Source organism: Dermacentor andersoni, chromosome 3 (genome assembly GCF_023375885.2).
Source record: "Dermacentor andersoni chromosome 3, qqDerAnde1_hic_scaffold, whole genome shotgun sequence".
NCBI classification, from domain to species: Eukaryota; Metazoa; Arthropoda; class Arachnida; order Ixodida; family Ixodidae; genus Dermacentor; species Dermacentor andersoni.
The window spans coordinates 32,179,570-32,203,764 of record NC_092816.1 but is presented as its reverse complement, the minus strand read 5'-3'; the positions used below and the strand labels follow the sequence as shown (position 1 = coordinate 32,203,764).

Here is a 24,195-nt window from a genome sequence, read left to right as displayed (position 1 = left end):
AATTTCGAGGTCCTAAATCAGAATTCTGCTTCCCACAGTTATAAAAATTTGTCTTTCCCTCTTAAATGCAAGAAATTTCACTCAAATTGTCAAGCTGTGTTCTTATGAGAGCATTTCAGCGTTTTACATGTATTGGAACAGGGAAATCGGAGTTGGCCCCAAGCTAAGGCTCCCTTTAAAGACTTTGCTTCCAAGTTGCAAAATTTGAGTTATTGACTGTTTGCACGTACATACATACAAAAATTAAACTGGTACACTAAATGCTCTCTTCAACACAAGTGCTTATTTATATGACAACTAGAAAAATTCTGCTTCTGCATCACGAATATTTACAGAATGAGAGGTACAGCTGCCATGGTTGCTTAGTACTAAGGCTATGGTGTTGGGCTGCTAAGCACAAGGTCGCGGGATCGAATCCCAACCACGGTGGCCGCATTTCGATGGGGGTGAAATGAGAAAACGCGCATGTAATTAGGTTTAGGTGCACGTTAAAAAACCCCAGGTGGTCCAAATTTCCGGAGTCCCCCACTACGGCGTACCTCATAATCAGAAAGTGGTTTTCGCACGTAAAACACCATAATTTAATTTTTTAATGAGTGGTACATTTCTGTCTTATTTAACGACTTCAATTTGTTTACTAAGCTTGATTCACATCCAAAAGTGAACAGAGCACGGAACATATAAGATAAGTTGTATAATATAATAAGTTGTATATAGTATACCGTGCGCGGACTGCAATTACGTCTACATGGGTGAAAGTAGCAATCTTTAGCGGCGCCTAGAGGAACACATGAACGGAGCACATGAACAATGTCAAAAAGAAATAAAGTCCCTTCCAGTGCACTTGCTGAACATGCAGAATCCACGCAACACGATTTCAATTGGAGCCAAGCTTCAGTAATCGCGCAAGAAAAGAACTGAACGAAGCGACAGTATCTGCAATCACTGACTATCCAAACAACCGCCCACACGCTTAACCGAAACGATGGCAATCTCCCGCCAACATGCGCTAGATGCCTGAAGCGATTATTGACGCAGATTTAAGCTGAAGGTTTTATAACTCTCTGCTCAGTGAACAAGGCTTCCGTGTTGAAGACGAAACGTTTAAGAATTTTTAGACAACCCCATTTTGGTCGGCGTTCTGTTTTTATCCCTATTATGTTGAACAGTGTACAGAGTGAAATTGAAGATGCTGAAAGATATGATGAAAGATACTCACATCATGAAAGTATCCCAGAAACACTTTTTCTTGCACAGGCCTGATGTATTCTCTAAGGAAGAAGAGCCAGTGCTGTTCCAAGCCGACCTGATTCATGTGAATGTCCCTAGTCGGGACATTCTCATAGCCACCAGCAAGTCGTTCGTCCTAGAAAAACATGTCACCAGATGATAAGACGCAAAGTAGAAGTTAAAGACTTCAGTTAAACAAAAACAGCTGCTTGCCTCCTTTATTGGTTTTGCATGGCGAATATTGCAAGTCTGTAACAGCCTCTTGATGTCAACTGAACTTAATCGGTGGGCATACCAGGTCGTGTGCATTTACAAAGTCAATCGTATTTCTTTTTCCCCTTTTGCTGGTCATAGAAAATGCAACAATTTTACCACCGTGTCCCATTCAAGAGCTAAGTATTCAGTCTTACGTTATATTTGTCTCCACATGCAAACCAAGAAATTTCAATCAGTGGCTTTCCCCCCTCCTCTTTTGCCTAGTATCCTTGTTTCCCCCAAAATATTTGTTCGTTACTTTAGTCAATATTCAACAATTACGTCCTCATATCTATATACGAGTCGATTCAACATTTCCGATATTTGAGTAGCCCGAAATTTCTTTTTCTTTAAGTAGAGCCAATAAAGCTTCTTAAAGCTTAAGGACAGAAATGCATTCCTTTTTCAGGGTATCCAAAAACGTTGAAAAACGTTCTTACCTCATTCGTGCCGCTGGACCACTTTCCAAAATTTTCCATTATCTGAATCAGATGTTCACAGAAGGTTTCGGAGACAACAGGGAACCAGTACACATCTGGACAAGGCTAGAATGTATGAAAATTTCGACAAAATAAGCACAATTACCAATATTCAAGAACAACTGCACTATAACAGAGAGAAGAAATTTGCAATGAAAAGAGTTTCAAGTTCTGCAGCGGGCTTTATTAGGTCAAATGATTATTGTGCTAGAGTTATATCTATGAAACAAAAATTAACCTATCTGATGTCTAGCCATGCTGTAAGCGATCCTGTCTATGCCTTTTCCATAAATTTTTCATTACAGCCCATTTTTATACTACACATTTTTTATGCTCTCATATTATATCTCATCCAACACTGACCACAACCTGAAAGCTGAGGTACTTGTCTACCATACAAGCCTTTACAGCTAGGACAAGTGTAGACTAGTCTTTCCACCTCAATCACATTCATACAGACAAAGCTCTGTACACCAAGCCTTTTATTGTCCATACCGCACCTTCTTGTTTCTTGGCCCACTCATTTTTGTAATGCCTTTGGGCCTTGAAGGTGCGTGTAACAAATAAAATGATCAAAAATAACAAATGGAGATAGGTGTCAAAATTTTATAAACCTCACCATATCAACTTTGTAGCTGGGATCGAGAACTTTGGTGTAATTTTCATGAAGGTAACGCTGCTCCCAGTCCTGAAAGTAGAGTAGTCCACATGAAAGCCGCGAAATACTAGTTAAACGAAAGACAGATGGCATAAGATGCTTAAAACATACTGGCGTTGACAATAAAGAGATCGGTTTCATTTTGCTAGGTGAACTCTAGTATGGTTTTGAAGTAACTAGAAAGTTACAGTATTTCTCGCATGCACCACATGATGTGCCACATGCAAAAACATGGAATATACCTAGCAAAGTTTAAGTAGCAGCATGACTGATATCAAGCAAAAGAACATTCATAAGTTTTTTTACAATGCTTTACACAGTGAATAACAGTTTTTCCTAACACTTAATCAGTAGAAATTTAGTGTCTGTCACTTAACATATAAGGAGAACCCGAGCACCGTTAACACAGTGTGCTACTAGTGCATAAGTTACATATTAAATTACCGTTAATTTTAAAAATCAGAAGTGACCTCGCAAAGTGAGTCGCATCCAACGTGGAAGAAGTAAAGAATTAGGAGAAATCGTTGCGCAACACCCCTGAAGCCAAACTTATCGGCCCAACACGTAATCATCATGTAAGAGCGTGCAGTATGTTTCAGTGCTCCTGCTCTGCAGGCAGAGCTACGGTAGGGCAATTGACCAAGTGTGCACTGATTAAAAACTACCGGAAACCACACATTCCGGACTAGTACACCGAGTCTCAGAGGTCACGTGCTGTGCAGATACTGCACGAAAAGAAAAGCAAAGGGAATGGCTTCACCAGGAGCTCTCTTATCAAGGCTGGTTGCGTGACGTAATGCTTTCCTAGTTTATTTCATTCTTCCCGGGCATCCAAAGAAATAAAGCAAAAATGGTTTGCCATCACTCCAGCAATCATGATGATCTGAAGGAAAGTAGCACCTAAATGGTCTTGAACTTACCAAACTACCCAATATAAGCTGCATTTAAAAATTCAGTGTAATGACATTATTTCATACCTTTTGATTGCTGTATATTTCATAGAAGTCCGGGTTTTTGTGCCTGATGTCGAACGTTTCAGCATTTATGAGATGACCATAGTTATCCATGTTTGTCATGAACATAAATATACCCTAAAATAGAAAAAGAGAAGTGTTTCAGAAGTTAATTACGAGAAAAATCTATACTACAGATATAACAAACATATGTACAGCCGCTAAAGCATGTGAAACGTAGTTTATACATCACACAAGAGCCGCTGTATTCTCAAAAGCAATTACACAGAAAGCCTCCACCCTGTAGGTTGCGTTACTCCCACAGCAAAGGTACCACGCAGAAAAGCTCGCTTGCCGTTTCGTGACCTTTACAACTTTCTGCGGCAACGAAGGGAAAGGTGCAGGGGCGGAGCTTCTACACGTGTGTTACCGCGCCAGTAGCGTTTGTGTTACCAGTCCGGCAGCGTTTGACGGCGCTTGTTTTTTCTCCGCAAAGACGCAGGATCGACGCAGCTTCCACGAGCGACGGTTTCACTTTTGCCGAGAACAGAAAGGGAAATCCGCAAAATAAGTTAACTTTAACATTTAGTGGTATGTTTTGTAGTATTTAGCAGTTGTAAATAAGGTGTTTATGTCTTCTCTACCCCGCTTACACACGAATGAAAATATAGTATTTCTTTCGGAAGCGCTCTCGCTTGCAAACGCTTTGCCACCATAGTTTTCATTGCCGAATAAATTTGTCCGCGAGTACAGCGCCAAACGTACTAGGTGTTTCCAAGTAGAGTGAGCCACATACGTCTGTAGTTCATTTATTATTTTCATTTGTTTTAATGCGAATCATTATTTACCAACTTCAGGCGATTTGAGCATATCTGCCTATCTGGCCTTCTACGCCGCCACGGTGCCGGCGGTGCATACCAATTTGAGCCGCTGGGTATGTGCTCGTGTTCTCGATGGCGCCGTGGTCGCGGCATTAGTGGCCATTCGACTCTCGCCTCTGATTCTCGCGTATTACCTGCTCTCGAGCATGGTGACGCGTAAGAAGATCCGGGGATCTCGGCTGCGGACAGCGATTCAGAAGCAAGTTTCCCACGCGAGTTGACTTTCAGCCGCCAGACAGCGACGCGTTGCCTCCTAGTTCCTCCCCACGCTCGCAGCGGACTTTCACGGTCCTTCGTATTTAGCAGGCCGTTTAATCAAGTATCGAGGTCTGCTCTTTCGTGTTGCACACGGAGTCTGCGCACAACAACGCCGCTCCGAACTACAGCAAGGCAGCGTCATTACAGCGAATCGAATCGATGACCCCGGCTTTCGACGCTAAGAAAGAATCTCTTAGAGGGGTGCAGCTTCGTCGAAAAGTGTGTCAAATGGGACTTTGCGATCCTCAAGGGCTTACTTGCGCAGCTTGAGGATGGCGTACGTACTACTGGGATACTACACGGCGCAGAGGAAAAGAAAAGTGTTCGCAACGGTCTAGCAGCTAGGTAAACCCACCCTCTCCCTGGCCCTCAGCATGTCCCAGTTCCACAATGAGCGCCTGCTAAAACTCATCGGGGGAGCCAAAGAGCTGGTCGATGTGCACCGCCGTACGGTTGACGGCGTAGCCGACTACTTATAAAATGCTTCGCATAACCTTGGTTCCCACAGTACGCGGGATCTGCATAAGTGTTTTTTATTTAGAAGCAACGCGATTAAACGATAAGGGGAGCAAGAGTTACAAGTCACAACTCTGCCGGCATCCGGAGAGGTTAGAGAGCGCGTAGAGATGGGTGCTCCAGTTATTATTGCCGCTGAACCTGATGATCTCACCTCCCCAAACAAGTTGCTTTATGGTACATTCGACTGGTCGCTTTAAAGCACTCTAGAGTGCTCTCGAAGCGCGCTTTACGCGCGGCTGGACGAGTTTGAGCGCTCCAAGCAGATACGCCTAGTTCATTCAGAGCGCCGCGCTCCAGCTTAGAGCGCTCGGAGGCGCTCTCACCTTTGGGAAGGGAGCGCGGCCGAGAACAGACTTAATTCTTGTAAGGAGTCTCCCCCGATTGCTCTGAGAGCAGCTGAACTTTCGTCGCGGGTAGGCTTTCTCTGAGTTCATTCTCGAGAAGGCTCGGCAGGAACCAGTCGAATGTAACATAAGGGTACACTTTTACACTCTATCAATATGCTAGTTGAAATGGACGACATAATAATGTCCCCTAAGGCGACAAAATGTCTTGCGGTAAGCCTGTCGACTTGTCGCGGTTGCAAAGTTTCCGATCGCGGAAAAAAAAAAAAAAGGAAGACACTCCCGAGGTGCCAAACGACGATCTTATTATGAGGCACACTGTAGTGGGGGACTTTGAGTTAATGCCGACCGCCTAGCGTTCTTTAATGTGCACCTAAATCGAATTACACGAGCGTTACCGTTCTCTGTTGTTTTTTTTTTTTTTTTGTCCCCATCAAATGCTGCCGTCTCCGCCGCGACCGGGATCGAACCCGAAACCTCGAGCTTAGCAACACAACACCATATCTGCAGTGCTACCACGGCAGATCAATTATCGCCGCGATACAATTGGCCTTGTGGTAACCAGACGTCAGGTTTACGACAGAAATTGCTGTGGCTACGACAGGATATACCTTTTGTGACATCAGGGCGACAGATCGCCCCTCGTAGAAATATTTGTTGCCAGGTCAGGACAAAGTTGTCCTGACACTCGTCTCAATGTCGACATAATGTCGCAATATTCGCACAACGCGATCTGCCACTGCACCCTAATATCTTGTATCAGTGTCAGTAATACGCATCCTCTCCAGTAGCTATTAAACATATTGTCTCTTGCCTCTTCTATAAACGTACTTGAGAGAATCAGTTTACATGCAGAGGCCTTTTAAAATTTCGAAGCGAGCGCGCCAAGCTTTGCCTCGTCACCAAGCTTTGCCGCTCCACGTACTTGAACGTTCCTAGGCAACCGCAAATGCTGTAGTGCGTTACCCACTCCTTTCTTTTCTTTTTTGTTTTTCGAACCCACCAATGAGACATTTTCCGCAGGACCAGCGATCTCCGAAAATTACGCCACAAGTTGTCTCTCACGATGGCCCAACATTTCATCACCGAAGAATTTCACACGGCCCGAGCGCTTCAAGCCTTATTACTCAATTCTTTAAAAAAGAACGCAGCTTGTTTCATAACTGCGCCAAGAATGCCGCCGCGAACTTATTACTCGAATGTACGACCGCTCGCTCCTTCGGCCACTTCGAAAACAAACGTAATCATCTTCTCCGAGACGATATAGTAGAATTTCGCAAGTATCGACGACTGCCCAATGGAATCTCGCGCACGCTAAATGACCCGCAATATTTTTTTACGACGCGACGCTGTTTGCGCATCAAGCAACATCTTTTTTTTTTTTTTTCGCTTACCCTCTTCCTTTCTTTTCAGTTTTTTTTTTTCATTTGAAGCGGATTTTCGTTTAGAAAAAGGTCGGAAGGCGATTCGACTTCTAGTCGAAGTCGATCAAAGACAACGTCTACCTGAGCGAGTTGGAAGTGAGATTAGGTCGAAGTCACTGGGCGCGCCACTCTGCCACGTCACTCCGACTGAGAGGGAAGTAGGAGCGGCGTCAGACTGTTTAAATTTCTTTTACTGTGCTACCTTCGGGATTGGCCCACATTTTCTTAGCGTGCACTATCTTCGGTATAAGTCCACGGAAAAGGCTAGAAGCACACACACGACCAATACGGAAAAGAAGGGTACTTAGATCGCTAAGAGATACACTTATCATTTAAGAAAAATTAAAAAGGAAATACCAATCAAGAGGCCGATGCGGCAGCACAAACGTCGTTCGTCTATAGATTCAGTATAAGCAACAAAAGGGCAGAGATGGCAGTGGCACATAAACTAGCAGGCACAATCAATAGACGACAACGTCAGGGAGAAAATGAAATTTACAATTCGAGTCGATAAATGGACAAAAACAAATAACAAGAAAAGAGAGGGAGGGGGGGGTCAGGTGGCGCCTTCGGAACCGTACCTTGTCGCGCATGTTCTTGCAGAAGGCCATGTCGGGATCCAGGAGACCGTTGATGAAGGATGGGAATTTCTCGCGCGACTTGACCAGCGAACCATTGATCAGGTACGCTCCGTTCACGAGAGGCACGTTCCATATGCCCCTGCGCCGAGAAATAGAGGGAGAGAAAAAAAAAACAAAGACGTCAGGAACGAAAAATTCTTTCAAGTAAACACCACGTCTGGGGGCTTAATAGAGGGTCTGAACGCTGCAAGTGAGCCTTTGTGCGCACCGAGTGAAACAGAAAGAAAGAAAAATTTTATACGGAAAGACGGTAAGCACACAAAGCGGGAGTGTAGAACAAGACCCTCCGGTGCCGACAGAATCGGTTTCACATTGAGAACGGGAGGGGAAAAAAATGCGCCGTGAGAGGAGGGAAAGGAAAAAAAAGGAGGAAACAGTCACATTCACAAAATACTGAATGCTTTTGTCTTCCGTTTGGAAAAAAATTGCTTTCTATTAAAAAAGCGATAGAGAGAGAGAGGAGAGCAGTGCCGCCAAGGACTAGGCAGAGACGACGCGCTAATTGCGTGTTGTTTGGGTCTCGCACCTCTGCGCGGCCCAATTGCTTTCGAGCGCTCGCAGGCAGTCACGAGAAATGAACTCGAGGAAGCGAATCACGGAGTACACTGGAAAGGACGTGCGATTTCAGCGTACGACCAAGCGAGCGAGCACGGGAAAATGAAAACTCGTTGCGCGGACCTGGTATAGATTGGGAGTCGGAGGTTGTCGCACAACGGATAAGTGAAAACGCAATCCGCATAAAATATTAATTCCCGTTTTTCTTTCCCTTTCTTTTGTTAACAAGCACAGGGCGAGGCATCGACCAGGAAGTAAGTGTTTCTGGACTAGGACAAAGAAGTAAGTGAAATAAAACGCCGCAACAATGTGAGTGCAAAAGGCACGCGCTGGCATTTTGTGATGGGGCGCGCGGCATGAAGATGCCTGCTATCGTCAAGCGATTGTGTCCAACGGCACTATGCCTTTTCTTTTTTCGACTTCTCTATGTAGTGCCTACGAGCTCTGAAAGTACATTCAATAAATAAATAAATAAATAAATAAATAAATAAATAAATACGACTTCTGTGACGTCCTCTGATCACTCTGCGACCGTGACGTTCTCGTAAAGCTCCAATGCAGTGTCAAGCTATGCGTTAATATCACCGCCAGCTCATCTCTAACGGCATTGTGCAAGCTGTCGTGAGGGCAACAATGCATCATCCGCAACTTAAAATAGCGCGACTGTCTTAGAAACTGCGCGCGCGCACGCACGCGCGCACGCACAGACACACAGACACACACACAGACACACACACACACACACACACTAGGTTAATCGCGAGCGCGCGAGTAAGCAGGCAAAACAGCAGAAAGATTCGTATTGGAGAAAATATAGTAGAACGGGACCAGAGAGCCCACAAATAACCTTCTCGTTTCCACGACATAGGTGAGCTCTAGGAACAGAAAATAGAACAAACTCGTAGAAGGCTTAGTGTGTGTGTGTGTGTGTGTGTGTGTGTGTGTGTATTATATATATATATATATATATATATATATATATATATATATAGCTGAAACGCAGCCGTCCTAAGAATTGCCAAAGGAAAGCGAAACAAAAGCAGCAAGGTGTGTAGCTGGGAGTGCGCACCGAAGCTTAGGCAGGCAGAAACGAGTGCGCTAGGCTAGATGTCACCGCTACTCCAATGTGAAAACAAAATAATAAAAATAAAACAAATTAAAAGGCGCACCGTTAGCGTGCTAGGTCGGGAGTAACTAATGGCTCGTGTAGCGGCGCCGTTACTCCCCCCCCCCCCTCCCCCTTTCCCTCGACTCAAACGGTTCGCTTGTTCCACGTCAGCTCACCGCGTCACTCTCGCTTTTTGTGTCCCGCAGTTGCTTGGTTGGTTCCCGCGCTTTCCAGTGGGATAAAGAATTGCACCGTCCGAGGATTTCCGTACGTTCCTGCCGAACACATTTCTTTCCAGTTCTCTCGCGTGAAACAATCAAACGAAAGACAAGAGACATCTAACTCTAACGGCTTCGGGTAGCGAGAGCAAGAGATAGAAGAACGAATAATCAAAAAGAAAACAGCTAACTGGAGTCTTATTCGCGCGAAATCGCGCCAAGCTCCGCCCACACCGCCATTCGTGTCGCGTCGGTGGCACGTTCAAGTGCTTTTCCTAGCAAACACGCACGTATGCGCGAAATTCTGAGCAGCGGGCCAATATTTCTCAGCGGAACCGCGCCAGGCCTCGGCCGCGCACGCTCGAAATAAGGAACCTAAGACGTACTCCCGATCCCGCGAAACTAAGTGGCGGAGTCGGCTTGCAGATTACATTGACGGATGCGCGCATTTTGCTCGCGGGATACGAAAATGACGTCGAAAAGAAGTGAAGCGCAAGAAAGTAACGTCGGGTGCAAATCTGTTTCAGAGTGAAAGCCCCAAACGCATCGGCGTGCGCGGTAGCTTGGATCTCTCGGAGCGAATTTAGCAACGCGTTCTAACCAAAGAAAGAAAAACTATGAAGACAAGACCAAAAAAAAAAAAGAAAGAAAACACAGGACGACTTCACAGCGTGCTATAATGGAGGCCTATAAGATGGCGGTAACGCTGCCTTGTGGTACTTCAGCTCTATGTATTCATACAGCAGCAGCAATGCGAAAATGCGAGGGCATAAAAGCTTTCAATGGTGTGCATGATATCCAAAGACAAGATTCTGCCCTGCCTTTAGCAACAGGTCTCTGCCGGAGGGCTGCCCAGTGGCGTAGCCAGATATTTTTTTCGGGGTGAGGGGGCACGCACTTGACGGGCGACACGGAGGGCGAGGGAGAGAGTCCAAAGCAAGCTACATACTAACAAAGAAACTTCGGGGGGGAGGGGGGGGAGCTCACGTACTCAGTGTGCCACCCTCTGGCTACGCCACTGGCACTCTGCCCGATACGGGCAAGCCCCTGTTAAGATACCGCCATTAATAGCAACCGAGATAGCGTCCACGAAAGCAAAGGGCACAACACTGTCGTTTTCTGTGGCTCCCGTGCCGTCTGCAGTTGTCTGTTGAAAGAAGGTGCCAGTAGCCCTCGCGCGTGGAGCTCTTTGCAGCCGCTGCCGTCAACACCGGATCTCGTATAAAGCAACGGATTCCAGCTCACGTTGGCAAAAGAAGCAAGGGGGAACCGGGACCGCGATTCTATAGCGTTACCCCATTCGATCCTATGCCACTCTTACCGTCCACCTTTCACAGTTGGTTGATCCCACTGATAACGCGAGCGGAGCGTCGCTCTGGCCATTGAAAAAGTGCTAAAAGCATCAACAGTAATAGCACCGGAAAAGGCATCGCCACAAAATCGCGGCCCAAGTAATCCGACGTCGTCTGCTCATCACGATGACGTCCAGTGCTGAGAGCTTGCATGCAGCGTTGACGACGCTCGGCTGATCGTCTAGCGACATGTGTCCTCCATCCCGAACCTAGTGCCTAGCTCCGCTGCGTGTTATACCCTTCATCATCGCTGCAGAGACCCGCCTCGCCAAGCCCAAATAATTGAATCTGAGTAGTAGGGTGTGTCTCGGCTGCTGAGTGATTGTATTGCTGGAGAGACGCGCAACAAGCTCCGACTTGCGCAGCCTGCGGCGGCAGCGAACCTTGCACTCTCAAGCTCTCACTCGGAACCGTGGCGCACACATTCGCCCACGACGTCTTTTTGGGCTCTGGTGCGATGTTCCGTAGAAAACACACTTTTCCCGATTTCTCGTCCATTTCACCGGGACCCATGCGCACCATAGCTGTCCTGAACTATTTAAAGGCGTTCAAGGCCACAGTGCCGGTCGTGAGGACAACACGAAGCAGTTCATTTGCTCCCGACAGCTCTTCTGCGACAGAAAGAAGAGGGTTCTTGACAAACCCCACAAGGGAGTGTCACAAGGGAGTGACAAACCCCCCTCGGAAACGTACGTTACAGCAAGGGTATCACGAAAGATTGTGCACAGAGCGCGAGGAGGTCTGCGCGTCAACAAAAAGCAGTCGATTTTTTCTAGCGATATTTTTTTAACTTCAGGCTGTAACAAACAAACAAACAAACAAACAAACAAACAAACAAACAAACACCAGTTTCCTGGAAATTCTAGACGGTTCGCGATTGGGGCCAGCGCAACTATATCTGCGACCGCTTACGTGGAAGAAGTCTCTGCAATCTGTACGGTGAAATACGCGTGACATGTCGGATAAGCTAGTGAACGGCATTGCGTTAACGCAGGCGCAAGCATGTCAGCGCACCTTCACAGAAGACACAGCCGACACTCCCGGTTCTCTCGCTAAAATTTTTGCACTACAACCTACAAAAAAAAAAAAGAACATGTAACAAGAACGAGAGAAGGGAGTAACACGAACGAGAGAAAGAACTGAATCAAGGCTCATGAACCGGAGTGAATCAAAAGGCAAATTTTAATCAAAGCGGGCCCCCTGTATACTGCAGGCGGACGCCGCGGTCTCTAGCGCCAGGAATGCAACAGTTAGCGGAGCGCATGGCGGCCGCTGCATGGCGCCCATAGCCGGCTTCCTACTTTCCCAGCTTGCCTTTTACATAACCCTTTCCCTCGCCCTGTTTTCCGCACGCACGCACGCGTCCAACTCTGTTAACGGCCTAACTGGCGCGATAAACTCGTTAAAACTCCTCACAATGGCCCCGCCGTCGTTCCGGGCAACGCGTTCTTATACGAGCCCCCTCCCTGTCTCTGCAAACAGCCGCCGTCTCCATAGTGACGCAGCACGAGAGGAAAAAGAAAGCGGCAGGTCTTTTCCTTCGCTAGCGTTGGTGCTTTCATGGCTAAATTTCGCGCCCCACGTCGTCGTATCAAGCGAAAGAATTACGAAAAAAAGAAAAGAAAATTTGAGATAGAAATCCGAAGGTAGAAAATGAGGAGGGCTTGTATGGCCCGTGAAGGGCAGCCGAGGACGTGCGCATGACATCAAGTTGTTGGAGAAGCGAAGAATGCGAGCTCGTAACAAGGCCACGCGCACAAAGCCAGCGCGCCAAGAGCGCGTTTGTTATACGTAACACGATAAGAAAGAAACGACAGAAGAGAGAAACAGAAACTGAATGGCTGGACGAGGTCGTAGTCCCGTAGAACGAGACCCCCGGGAGCGCCCCCCGCCACCACCCACCACACGGACGTATTTCACGAAATAAAGGGACAATAAGCGTGTCGGAACAGCGCCGCGCGCAGAGCCATCCGACGTTCCACAATTCTTGTTCTGCCCTCAACCAGCCCCAATAACACCCCTGCCGTACATTTATTTCTCCTTCTCTTTTATCACCCCCTCTCCCCTTCTCCTCGATCTTCCCAAAAGCAACTCGAAAAGTAGGGACAATACAACAAGCTCATCTGTGGTGTGCTCTCCGTTATAACATGCAAGGAGCGGGAAAAAACGTATGAATGGAGATAACAGACAACAGACGCGACGCTGAGGGAAGGAACAAGGAAACAAGAAAGAAGGAAAAAAACAGAAAAGTAAAAGGAGAAACGAAGCTGCCGCGTTCGGTCTTAGCCTTTCTAAAAGCTTCCTCCTCTTTGTTAGCCTTGCCAAGAAATGTTTTACAGACAGGGAAAGGCGGCGCGAAGGAACGGCGAGCATGAAAAATACGTAGCTCAATTCGCGAGCGAAGCGCAGTAGAGGGATAGATATTGACGACGAAAAAAGAAAAATGAGAAAAATCACAGGCGAGAATGATGTTCATCTATGCGTGCTCACTCTCGCTTCTGAAGTTTCACATAAAACTGCACCGCGAAGGCCGACACAACAATCTCATTCTTTAAGTTTCCAGACGTTCGTGAACTCCCGCAGGCCAGAGTGTCCAATACTGCAGCAGCATGCATTAAGAGACGACAAAAATGAAGTAAACGACAGAAAGAAAGAAAACAAGGCGGGGAGTGGTAGTCCCGATTAAAGATTAAAAAAGGAACACGAACATTAAAAACTTGCACGACGAAAGACGGCCAAGAGGCCATATATATAGGAACACAGGAAATAAGGTAAGGCGAACAAGCCATCCGCCACCACGGCCAAGATGCACGGGAACAGGCGTCTCTCCTCTCTTATCCCGAACCAGCGTTCTCCTTTTATCACTTTCAACGGCCCGGTCCGTCTTTGCTTCGACACGCACCACTGGCGCCACCGAGGTTTCCCCCCCCCCCTCCCCCTCTCCTCCCCCATGTCCCTATCTCTCTCTTCTAAGGCCCATATCGTCTTCCCGTAGCGTTACTACCGGTAGCAGCAGCGGCAGCAGCCGTTTTTAGCCTAAAGCGCGGGCTAACAAGTCCGCGGCGGCGGACATACACCGAAAGGCTTTTTGAGGCCTCGTGTAGTGCTCCGTGCCTCCCACTCCACGCCTGGTTCCTCCTGCTTGCACCGGTGGCCGCGGGGGCGCGCTCCATTCGATTAGGCCGAACGAGCCGCTTCCCCGCGTTGCTCCTTGTATTCACCGCTGCTCCCCTCAACTTGCTATCCCAAAGCTTCGAGCCTGCGGGCTTTAGCACTCGCTACGCACAGTAACGTGAACTGTTAGAAAGAAAAAGATAACAAAGAACAAGGCCAGTTGAAAGAAAGAAAGAAAGAAAGAAAGAAAGAAAGAAAGAAAGAAAGAAAGAAAGAAAGAAAGAAAGCACCTGCTCTTAAGTTGGTGGGAGCACAAAGCGAATAACAAGCTCGCTCCTTTTGCGTGCACTACTGGAGGATCTTCGATGTCTAAAAACTCGCCGTCGTCGACGCTCCATACATTGCAGATTCAGCCAACGTTTCAGAAAAATCCTCCCGACGCTTTGCAGCGGTGAGAGAGAGCTTTCATGCGCACCGTTTGGATGAAAATCTAAAATCTACTTCTAAATATGCCGCTGTAAACGACGGCAGATTCGCGCATCGTGAGACGGACTCGTTTTGTTCAGCGCTACACTTGACCATTTTTGCACGTGCACAAAGCCTACGGACAGACGGACGCACAAATTCCTGAGAATATAAACATTGACAATAAAAGTACATTGACAACATACATACAGACACAGACACGCAAAAAAAATATGGGAATATAAACATATTGCTGCGGTTAGAGAAAGAAATGAAAACATATTTCAGACTATTTACAGCACAATAAACACAATGGCGAACAGCCTGTTTTAAAAGTTCTCCGGCATCTTCTTCCTTCACAGTGGGCAACGCCGTCATCGTCACAATGCTCGCCCAGCAGCGCCGGCAATATAAACACCATTCTCCCTCCACCTGCACTAAAGTCAATCGCAGACAGCCAACTTCACCGCGTAGTGCAAGAGTACTGCGGCAAAGCGCGTCGGCTCTCGTCATTTTCCGCAGCACAATCGAAACTGCAGTTTTCGAGTAACGCCGCCATTGTAAGCGCACGCATCGTTTCCTCGTTCGTAGACAAGGCTCCGACCGAAAGACACGGAAATAGGGGCCAGGTTATCTCGCCCGCCGGAGGCTGCATTCAGATTCACTCGAGCGTCACCAGCGCACGCGAGGTCGCAGTTTCTGACGAAAAGCACGCGGCGGGCTTCGCTCGAGTCTCCGCGGCAGCATCAAATTAAAGTAACGGAGCTACACGGCGGCGCTTCACGAGAATACGCCTAGGGTTGTCGCGACGCTACGTACCTACCCGACGCAACGATTCCTTCGGAGGCAGCTATACTTCTCACGAGCCACCGGTCACGACTGCATTAATCACGGCTGAGCTTCCCTCCAGCACCGAAGGCGCAACCGCAACGGCGACGCGCGGGAGCGTTGTTCGGAGCGATGCGAGATGTTATCCCCAGAACGGCGCCTTCTTACACGCTTCGAAGACTTCGACGGCTCGAAAAGTTGCGCGGTTCAGCGCGGCGCGAACGCCAGCAGTTTATCTGGTTATCTCAAATGTCTGCTCCCTCCCCTCGTGAGTTCGCCGCTCCCTCTCCTCATAATTCGGAATGGGCTGCGGACAACGAAGCTCTTAACGAATGCTAGCGCGGTGGTGCCGAAAAATCTTTCTTGAGTTTCTTAACCTTCTTACATTGTCCCCGCTGCCTATATACGACGCGGCGAGCGATATATCACGCGCAAGCCAACGGTAACGAATGGGCAGCCTTTGTTGGCTGGCAACATCATCGGCGCACGAGTGCGTATCTCGGCGTCTACACGCTATAAGCGCTAGCTAGCGTGAAGAATAAAGTATTTCGCTCGCCGCCAATTCTGCTCCGTACAAAGAATCAATGCGTCAGCGCTTGCGCGTAGCCGTGTGCGAGCGTGGTTGCGGGAAATTTCGCCCAATGCACTGAAGCGCATAAATTGGTTAACTCTAATGATTTTCGCCGAAGCGCCTAATCAATTAGACGCTTGCGTTCTTTTCCTTTGTTTCTTCGGTGCGCTTCTCCGCTTTGCACATTTTCCTAACTAATGAAGCCGCGATGCACCGTTCAGATGAAGAAAAAGTGGGAAGTGCGCATGCCGGCGCTTGTCCGTTGCGCATGATTTCATCCGTGAAGCCATGTTTATATTTCCGGAAAAGCGATAAATATGCGCGAACACTGCACATAAAAGGTGATTGCAAAACGGACCACCACGCTGCCATCATCATGACAAACTGCTTGGCGGAGATGCGAGCTTTACAATTATGAAAAGTCGCAACTTGCTTTCTATTGCTGCGAAAATAAGAATGTTGTCCCTCAATACGTAAGGTGATGCAGTGCGATGCTGTCACTTTCGCGCTTATCACTGTCCTACTCTTGCTGCGTTTCTATTATAATTATAATAATAATTATTATTACTATCATTTTTTAAGTTCTCCACTGCCTCTAGCAACTCCTGACCACGCGTAACCGGCAGTTTACCAGTTCCCGTACCTGAAACATTTAGAATGGACGATTCAGGCGAATAAAATAGAAGCAGTTCACCCCTTTTCCTGTATCCAGCAGCTTATCTCGCTTCACGTACAAACCAAGCGGAAACACATGTTCGGAACAAACAGTGCCAACCACTTCGTAGAGTAGTTTCTTTAAAAGGACGCTAAATAGCTACATAATCTGAGCTGCGTTAATTAATTATCATTCTGCAATACCAAAATATACGCTGACACCGGAAGAGAAGGCTTAATAAGCAAGAAAAAGCAAAAAAAAAAAGAAAGCGAAAGAAGCTTAGCACCGCCACCTTGGGGTTCGCACGCCATCTAGCCATGACGTCATGAATTTTGATGGCGTCTACTAGGCGCGCCTACTAGGTACTTTTTATCGTCAAAGATGGACTATACTTTATTCTAAAGGAGCCAAAGACTGAACTTGGCAAGTCTTAAAAACGTTTACTCAGCCAAAACAGCATAAAAAAGAAAGCAGTACTGTGAAATTTGTGACGTGGCACTTACGTATACCGGATTGAAATTCGATGCATAAAACTTTGATCTTCACTTTCTTTTTTAATATTCAACCTATCATCGAAGAATCAACGAGAATGTACTTTTGAAACTATACTTTGTCAGTCGAAACTGGTGCAGTGTTCCTCTTTACTGTCCCTTTAAAGTTATTCCCCGCTGAACAACAAAAATGTGACGAGCGATCAAAGCAATACAAAAAAGAATTAGGAACGAGCAGTTGCAGCTATGTTGAATGGTCTCACAAGAGCAATGAACGGTGGTTTTAACATGGCAGTAAGAACTGGCTGCTCAAGTGAGCGATACCTGCACTTGTGCCTCACCGCCATTGTTTCTACACAGAGAGAGAAATAGAAGAGAGGAAAAGCAGGGATGTTAACCAGACGCACGTCCGGTTTGCTGCCCTGTACTGGGAGAGGTGTGCGGCCCTTCAGTGCGAAACTGTGCTCTCTCTCTTTCCGTGGGAAGAGAGAGAATACATTCGAAGGTTGGCACCGAGTCTACAAACGGTCGCAAAGACTTGTGGTACTGCAATAACGCTTTCGTGGCTTTCTGTGCCATCGATACGTACGGCTATGATCCGAGGATACTCATATCCGGAAATAGTCTATATTCTAGCCGGTTTAATGCTTTCCAGGGAGCTTCACTCTCGACGTCGTAGCGGGGACAGACACGTACTGTAAGACTGTTTAGATTTGAACAATAAAACAAACTTCAACAAACCGAAGCGCAGCGTATGCGCTAAGCGTATCAATACATTCGAGTGTTTATGTTCTTTTATAGAAGGAAATACTACCTGAACGCTTACCGAAACAACACTAAGAGAGCTGAATGAACAGAATTCGCCGTCCGTCGACGAAATGCAGTCGCGCAGCTGGTCGCTTAACGCACGAACTGATACACAGCGCAAAGCGTGAGACACGCACACAAACATTTTTCAGAGTTGACATTTGCGATAGTACAGCACGAAAAGCATGCGCCAATGAAATCTTCAACACACTAATATAAGATAGAGTTCGCGGATATAGAGACCAATATCTTGAACGGATCGATGTAGCACCGCAAGTCGCATGGAACTCAGCCGCAGCCGTCAAAGCTGCTCGCTCCCTATGCACAAGAACAAGACCCTCTTCGCGGCACGATTGTGACAAAGTGGCGCCGCGGGACGATGAATCGAGCTCGAAAGGACTCGGGAGACAAATCGACACGCACACGCGTTAAAAAGACCTCGATCGGCTCGCCCAGGCAAGGCGAAAGCGCCGGGACGAAGAGCGACGGCCATCGCGCGTGTGGCGTCTACGGCGCGCTTCATCAACGTCGATATCCCGACCGCCCTTCTTGCCTTCATGCCCCGATCGCGAAATGCTCTTCCGTGGAGCGTGCCGCACCCTCGCCATCATGACAGCCGGGCGCACTGGCATCGGCTTGCTGCAACACGGGTCGGCCTACGCGCACGCAAGCTCGCGAACGTCACGAGGATCGCCCGTGTGGAGCTGGAAAGAAGAGGGGAGGGGGGGGGGGTGGAGAAGCATACAGCCCCGGGCGTTTCTACGCCGACGCCAGACACCGCCGTCCATCATCGCTTGATGACTGTAGACGATGTCCACTGCTTTTCTTCTTGCTCGCGATGGTCGGCGCGGGGTCACGGGCACTGCGCTTCATCTGTGCTGTCAAGTCTAAAGCGGCAAACGTGGAAGGTTGCGTATTATAATTGATTTCTCAGACATTCTGGAGTCGACTTCGCATCGCTCTGGAATTCTTAACGCTATAACACTAAAAAAAAAAAAAAAAAAAAAAGGTGGGAAGGGGGGGGGGGGGGGGACACACGTACAAAAGCAATAGTACTAGATTAATTGTGCGAGTTGGCAGCCCGTCTGTTCTTCAAATTTGAAGATTTCAATAGTTCTTCAATGAGATTTCAATAGTTAACGGAATGTCTGCAGATATGGTGTACAGACTGTATTGAAACTTTACTGATAAGCGCCTGGAGAGATTAAAGAGTGAGAAAATCAATTTTCTCACGGGGTGCTTACTACACGTACTTCCAGCGTGCGCGTCGCCTATGGCGGCTAAACGCGTTGACTTTGCGATGTTTCTGCGCCGCGAAATAACCGCACTCTAACGAAGGCAGGAGCTGCCTTCAGCGTGCTCGCCAATTAAAGTGGATTACCTATGTTGATTGTGCCTTGGTCACGACAGCACAGGAATGACTTGACATTAAATGGACTTACCCCTACAGCAAAAGCTCGTAGACGATTTTCAGTTGTACCTCAACTAAAGGCCGTTAAAAGCAACAAAAAGTCAACAGAAATTCAAGAAAACGTCTACAGACTCTTGCGAGGGCCCGCCCACTCCGAGCGACATCCGCGCAGGAAATACGTCGGAAATGCGTTCTACACGGCCGTCGTTTTAGTTCTGTGCCCCTCGCACGCTCTGCAGCTACACACTGAACGGTTTTCAAGCAGTCAGCCAGCAACGCTCGTTTCCCTGCAGCGGCCGGCGGCGCTACGCTTAACGTTAGTCATGTGTGCAAACTCCCGGCACGTATTTTCAGCTATTTCAAGGTAGTCAAACGTGTACCAACACAGCACAGACCATTAAGAAAACGACTACACATCCTAACGAGCTCTAGAACATGGTGAAGGAGTAGAGGACGTTGTAAGCGTAAATTTCGGTCTGATGGTCGCACCACTTCGAAGCCTTTCTGTCGTTGCCGGTATCAAAGATTCACAGAGGTTGCACAGCTTGCTTCAATATATATGCTCGGTTACAAAACTTTGTTTCATCAATCATTATTTTCACACAATTATTCTGTTATGTGATTTATCTGCAGCTCCTTAATAATTTCCCTGCTTTTTATACGCTGCTCGGGCAACTGAGTTTTGTATGTCATACTGCCGGTACTTGCACTGCAAGCACCTCGGTATTTTGACCCAAAACTCGGCATTGTATATGGATCCAAACAGAAATACTCAAATTACTCGATCGTATTCTCAATACCCATTATCACATATGATCATATGGGCTCCTGTATAAAATGTTACAAACTCGCATGTTTCCATAGAAACGTTTATGATTATATGGTATTATGTCACGGGCCTATCGTTCATTTGCAAACACTAGTGCTTAGAAAGGTCGGAAATTTTGTACGTTACATACCAGTAAATGAAGGAAACTGAATCCAAGCAAGAATTTCATTGAATTATCTTATTCTGCATCTCTTTAGCTTTATGATCTTTCTGCATAGTTTCTTACCATTATTTCCTTTTCTTTTTTTATTCCGTTTTCTCTTGCAGCCGATATCGATCTTTGGCTCGATCTATAGCTGTCACCTCACCTACAAAAGAACTTCACTTTCTCCGTGCCAATATCTTACAAAACTGTTTACTTTCTAAACAACGAAATCATCTGACAAATGTTGCCGCAGCGTTCGGCCTTCTTTCCAGAGAGAACACCGGGCCGTCGATCGAAGCCATGAGATGGAGCCGTGGCCGACGAAAGGGTACGCATCACTCAAGCCAACATCCACGGCACCGCTTTTCTGCATATTACCACTCCTTTTCCTTCTCCACGATCGCATTTCCTCTTTATACCGTATTGACTCAGTTTTAACGCACAATTTATCATCCGGGAAAACGTACTGAAAGCTGGCATGCGCGTCAGATTCGAGTAAGAAACCAACAACACAATACTGACTAGCTAACGTCATTGGGGCAAAAATTCTGCAATCCAATCCAATCTACACGTCGCTGCAGCTGTAAGACCCGCGGTAACTTGGCGGCCATTCCCCCAGTTTCTTATAGGTTGTCACGGTCCGCAAGGTGTCTCAAGAATTCGGCGTCAAATGCCTCGGACAGCACCGAAGTCGACATGCTATGGGCTGCTGCTAGTGATAAGGAGGCAACCGACAGCGACGACAGGCGAGGAAGAGAAATAAACTTTTGTGAGCATTTATTACGCACTTATTCCTCATCGACACACTATTGCGATAGATATTACGTCGACACACCAGGCGAATTTTCGCCGTCGCCTCGATGTTCCACATATAAAGCCCAAATCCGATAAGATTCCGGCCCGCGCACTGAATGCTGCGGGTACGAGAGCAAGAGTGCGAGCGTCAGCTGAGAAGGATGGTGGTGGCATGACGCGTGCCCAAGTGTTTGAGGTCTCGCGATCAAGGGCGCGCTAGGGGAGGAGAGCGCGCGTCTCATCCCCTAGCCCAGCCGTGGCTGGGCATGGCTGTCCTCGAGGCAGAGCGCATGCGCGAGCCATGCGCCGTGCATTGCCGTTCCACTGTAGTTCAAACACAATAAATGTTCCGCTCCCAAGAAGCGAGAAGAAGTCACCATTAGAACCTGTTACTGTGGATATCTGGTGAGTGAACAAGCAAGGCGGCAATCGCGTTTGCGATTCTCGTGGTATGGAAATCGGGGCGCGATTGAGGGCACGTTAGAAGCGAATAAATACGGTCTCCGAAGTTATAGTGTTTCGAGCGAGCGCCTGCGTGACATTTCTCAATCCACGCCGCAGCGCGAACGGCGGCTTCACGGAGAACTCGTGTACGAGCCAAATTATAAATCCAGCTTTTTTCCACAGCGCCAACCAACGTTATAGTGGCAGCCGCCAAAATCGGAGTGGAAAAGCCGGCTGCTGGCGGATTTTCGAAAAATATAAAAGAAAAATAAAACAAGAAAGAATGAAATGATTTGTGCACGGCGTACCCTTTTCTCTCCGGAATCTGACAGCTGCCTACATTTTACGAAATATGCTGAACTGCCATTCGAAATTAAACACACCGGCGGCCCGAGAAAGAATGTGGCTGGTGATTGACGGTTGGGACGAAAGCGTAAATAGAGATATACAGGGGATCTCGGCGAATAAATTTTTAAGACAGCTAGCGCAGTCATGGCATCACTGCACAGACCATTAATTGCACGTAACCTTCATATGCTTATATACATTCGTCAACGTCCGTAAATATGTGACTCTTCGTTAAGATGAGTGTCTCTGCCTTTCCTCCTACTTATACGACTAGCAGCGCATATAGAGGGTGTCCCAACTACCATGCATCGCGTTTTCAAAAAAATCGGGCCCTTCTATACGCGAATATATCCAAGTGCATATGTTGTTTACAGCCGAGCAGAGTAGACGGCATTATATTGTTGTTGGTGCCATTCGATTTAATAATTAATTCCTATTAGCTAATTGTTTAATTAGTGATCTGCATGCTGCGCTGTGAACGAAGAATTTCTACGAAACTGAAAGAAACGGAAAGCTGGCACGCTTATAGCCAGGTAAGTTCTACCCGTTCATTTTTTTCCGGCTGATAAAGAAATCACGCGAAAGAAATGAAAACTATCACGTGACTAACCGTCCGCCCGTATTAAAAAGGCGCACAACTGGCAACTCATTTTTATTTTCCCCGATACTTCACTTATTTACCCTCAGGCATGCGAACAGGAACACACACGGGTAAGATAACATGAAACCAAACCTAATCATATCCTATCAGCCTGGAGACTAAGCTCATTCTCGTGAAGAGACAATGACGGAACGCTGACACAGTGGCCACCAAGCTTTCCGATATACATCGATTCTGCTAGTTCCCGTGCCACCGTATCCTTACTTTTTCGTAATATTCATGTATTTTAAAGCAAAGGTTCATACGTGCACACTATGCAGTGATACGGTAAATGCGAGTCAGTCCCATTCTTGAGTGATAGAGCATGCTCTCGCAGGTGGTCATTTATACAAAGCCCAGTTTGGCCGATGTATACCTTGCCGCAGTCTAATGGAATCTTATACACGACGCCAGCGGAACATTTTTTATTTTAATAAACACTACGTAGTTCTTTACACACTCGGCCCTTTTTACGAAAGACAGGCGCGCACAAGTGCGAGGAAGTTTTCGAGGAGCCGAAAACACTACTCGTACATCGTATCTAGAAGCAACATTCTTTAACCAACGAGCAACTTTGTGCATAAACGGAATGACAACAGGACGCGTTTTCCGTTTCCTTTCGCATTCTTCTGAAGCATTGGCAGGCTGACGCCGAAGTTTTTTCAACAAAGCTTCGCTCACCGAAGCTGACAAAGAAGAAGGGAAGCCTGCGGGGCCGAGCCTATAGACAGCTGCAAATTAAAGCTTTCCTGAATGACGAGAGGGCAAGACCTAGTTAGAGCCAACTGGCAACAGCTCGTTTTACTATTTTTGAATGGGCGGAACGAAACGGCAAGAATTCTTTCTGTGCTCGGGGGCGGTACATCCAACAAACATGCGCCTCTACGTGTCTTATTTTTTGCGCCTAAAACCATTTCTAAAGGACCTGTGGAGCTTGTTTGAGGGAGATGCTTTTTGATTCGGGCGGGCGGTTAGTCACGTTACATTTTTTTCATTTGTCGCGGGCTTTCTTTATCAGCCGGAAAAGGTAAACGGGCAAAAAGTAGCTGGCTGAAAGCATGCCAGTTTTAACTTTCTTTCAATTTTCTACACTTTCTTCATGCACAGCACGCCATTCAGAACAGTCTTTAAATAGTTGCTAATTACAATTATTTAGTAATTATTTGAATCGCATCAAGAAAAGAACTACTGACGGCTGCTCTACTCGACTGTGAACAATATGCACTTGATTAGCTTCGCGTAGAATGGCCCGTCGTTCTTTTAAAAGCGCGATGCATGATGACTGGAACACGCTGTATACGTATATAGTAGATAGACAAGGCATATTTTTGTGGACCGACGGCGGCCATGTACACCCGTAAGCAAAAGTATACGGACCATGGGGTCGCCGAAAAAACGGAATTTCTTCGTAATTAACAGGAATAAACGGAAACTGACGAGTGCACTAGAAAATCCGCAACGCCAAGTTTGGCCTGCGGTTTTTAATATCAAGTTACACTCACAGGCAAGGAAGAAAATCAGGTTTATCGCGCAATCCGTGGTCCGTATATTTTTGTTCACGGGTGTACACAGCGCAAGTTGCGTGGAACCGTACCGTTCAGAGTACTGTGTCGTACTCGCACATAGAAAAAAAAATAAACACACAGGAACAAGTTCTTTATACTTCAGTAGCACTGCTGTCGAGGTAATGGACGTAAGGAAATTGGGGTAATTGTCAATAAGCGTCGTCATCTATCGAATCATATTAATTAGGTCCTTTATTGACTACTACACCGAA

At 46.9% G+C, this 24,195-nt stretch overlaps 1 protein-coding gene across 2 annotated transcripts in view; it reads right to left on the bottom strand.

Moving 5' to 3' along the window:
- Positions 1 to 24,195, bottom strand: part of Plod (procollagen lysyl hydroxylase) — a 175,936-nt gene that overhangs the window by 8,895 nt on the left and 142,846 nt on the right. For both annotated transcript variants that reach the window (XM_050169644.3, XM_050169645.3), the window contains 5 exons: positions 7,583 to 7,721; positions 3,600 to 3,713; positions 2,584 to 2,652; positions 1,926 to 2,030; positions 1,220 to 1,366 (listed from right to left, as the gene is read on the bottom strand). In XM_050169644.3, coding sequence (XP_050025601.2) covers positions 1,220 to 1,366; positions 1,926 to 2,030; positions 2,584 to 2,652; positions 3,600 to 3,713; positions 7,583 to 7,721 — 574 coding nt within the window. The remainder of the gene's footprint in view (positions 1 to 1,219; positions 1,367 to 1,925; positions 2,031 to 2,583; positions 2,653 to 3,599; positions 3,714 to 7,582; positions 7,722 to 24,195) is intronic.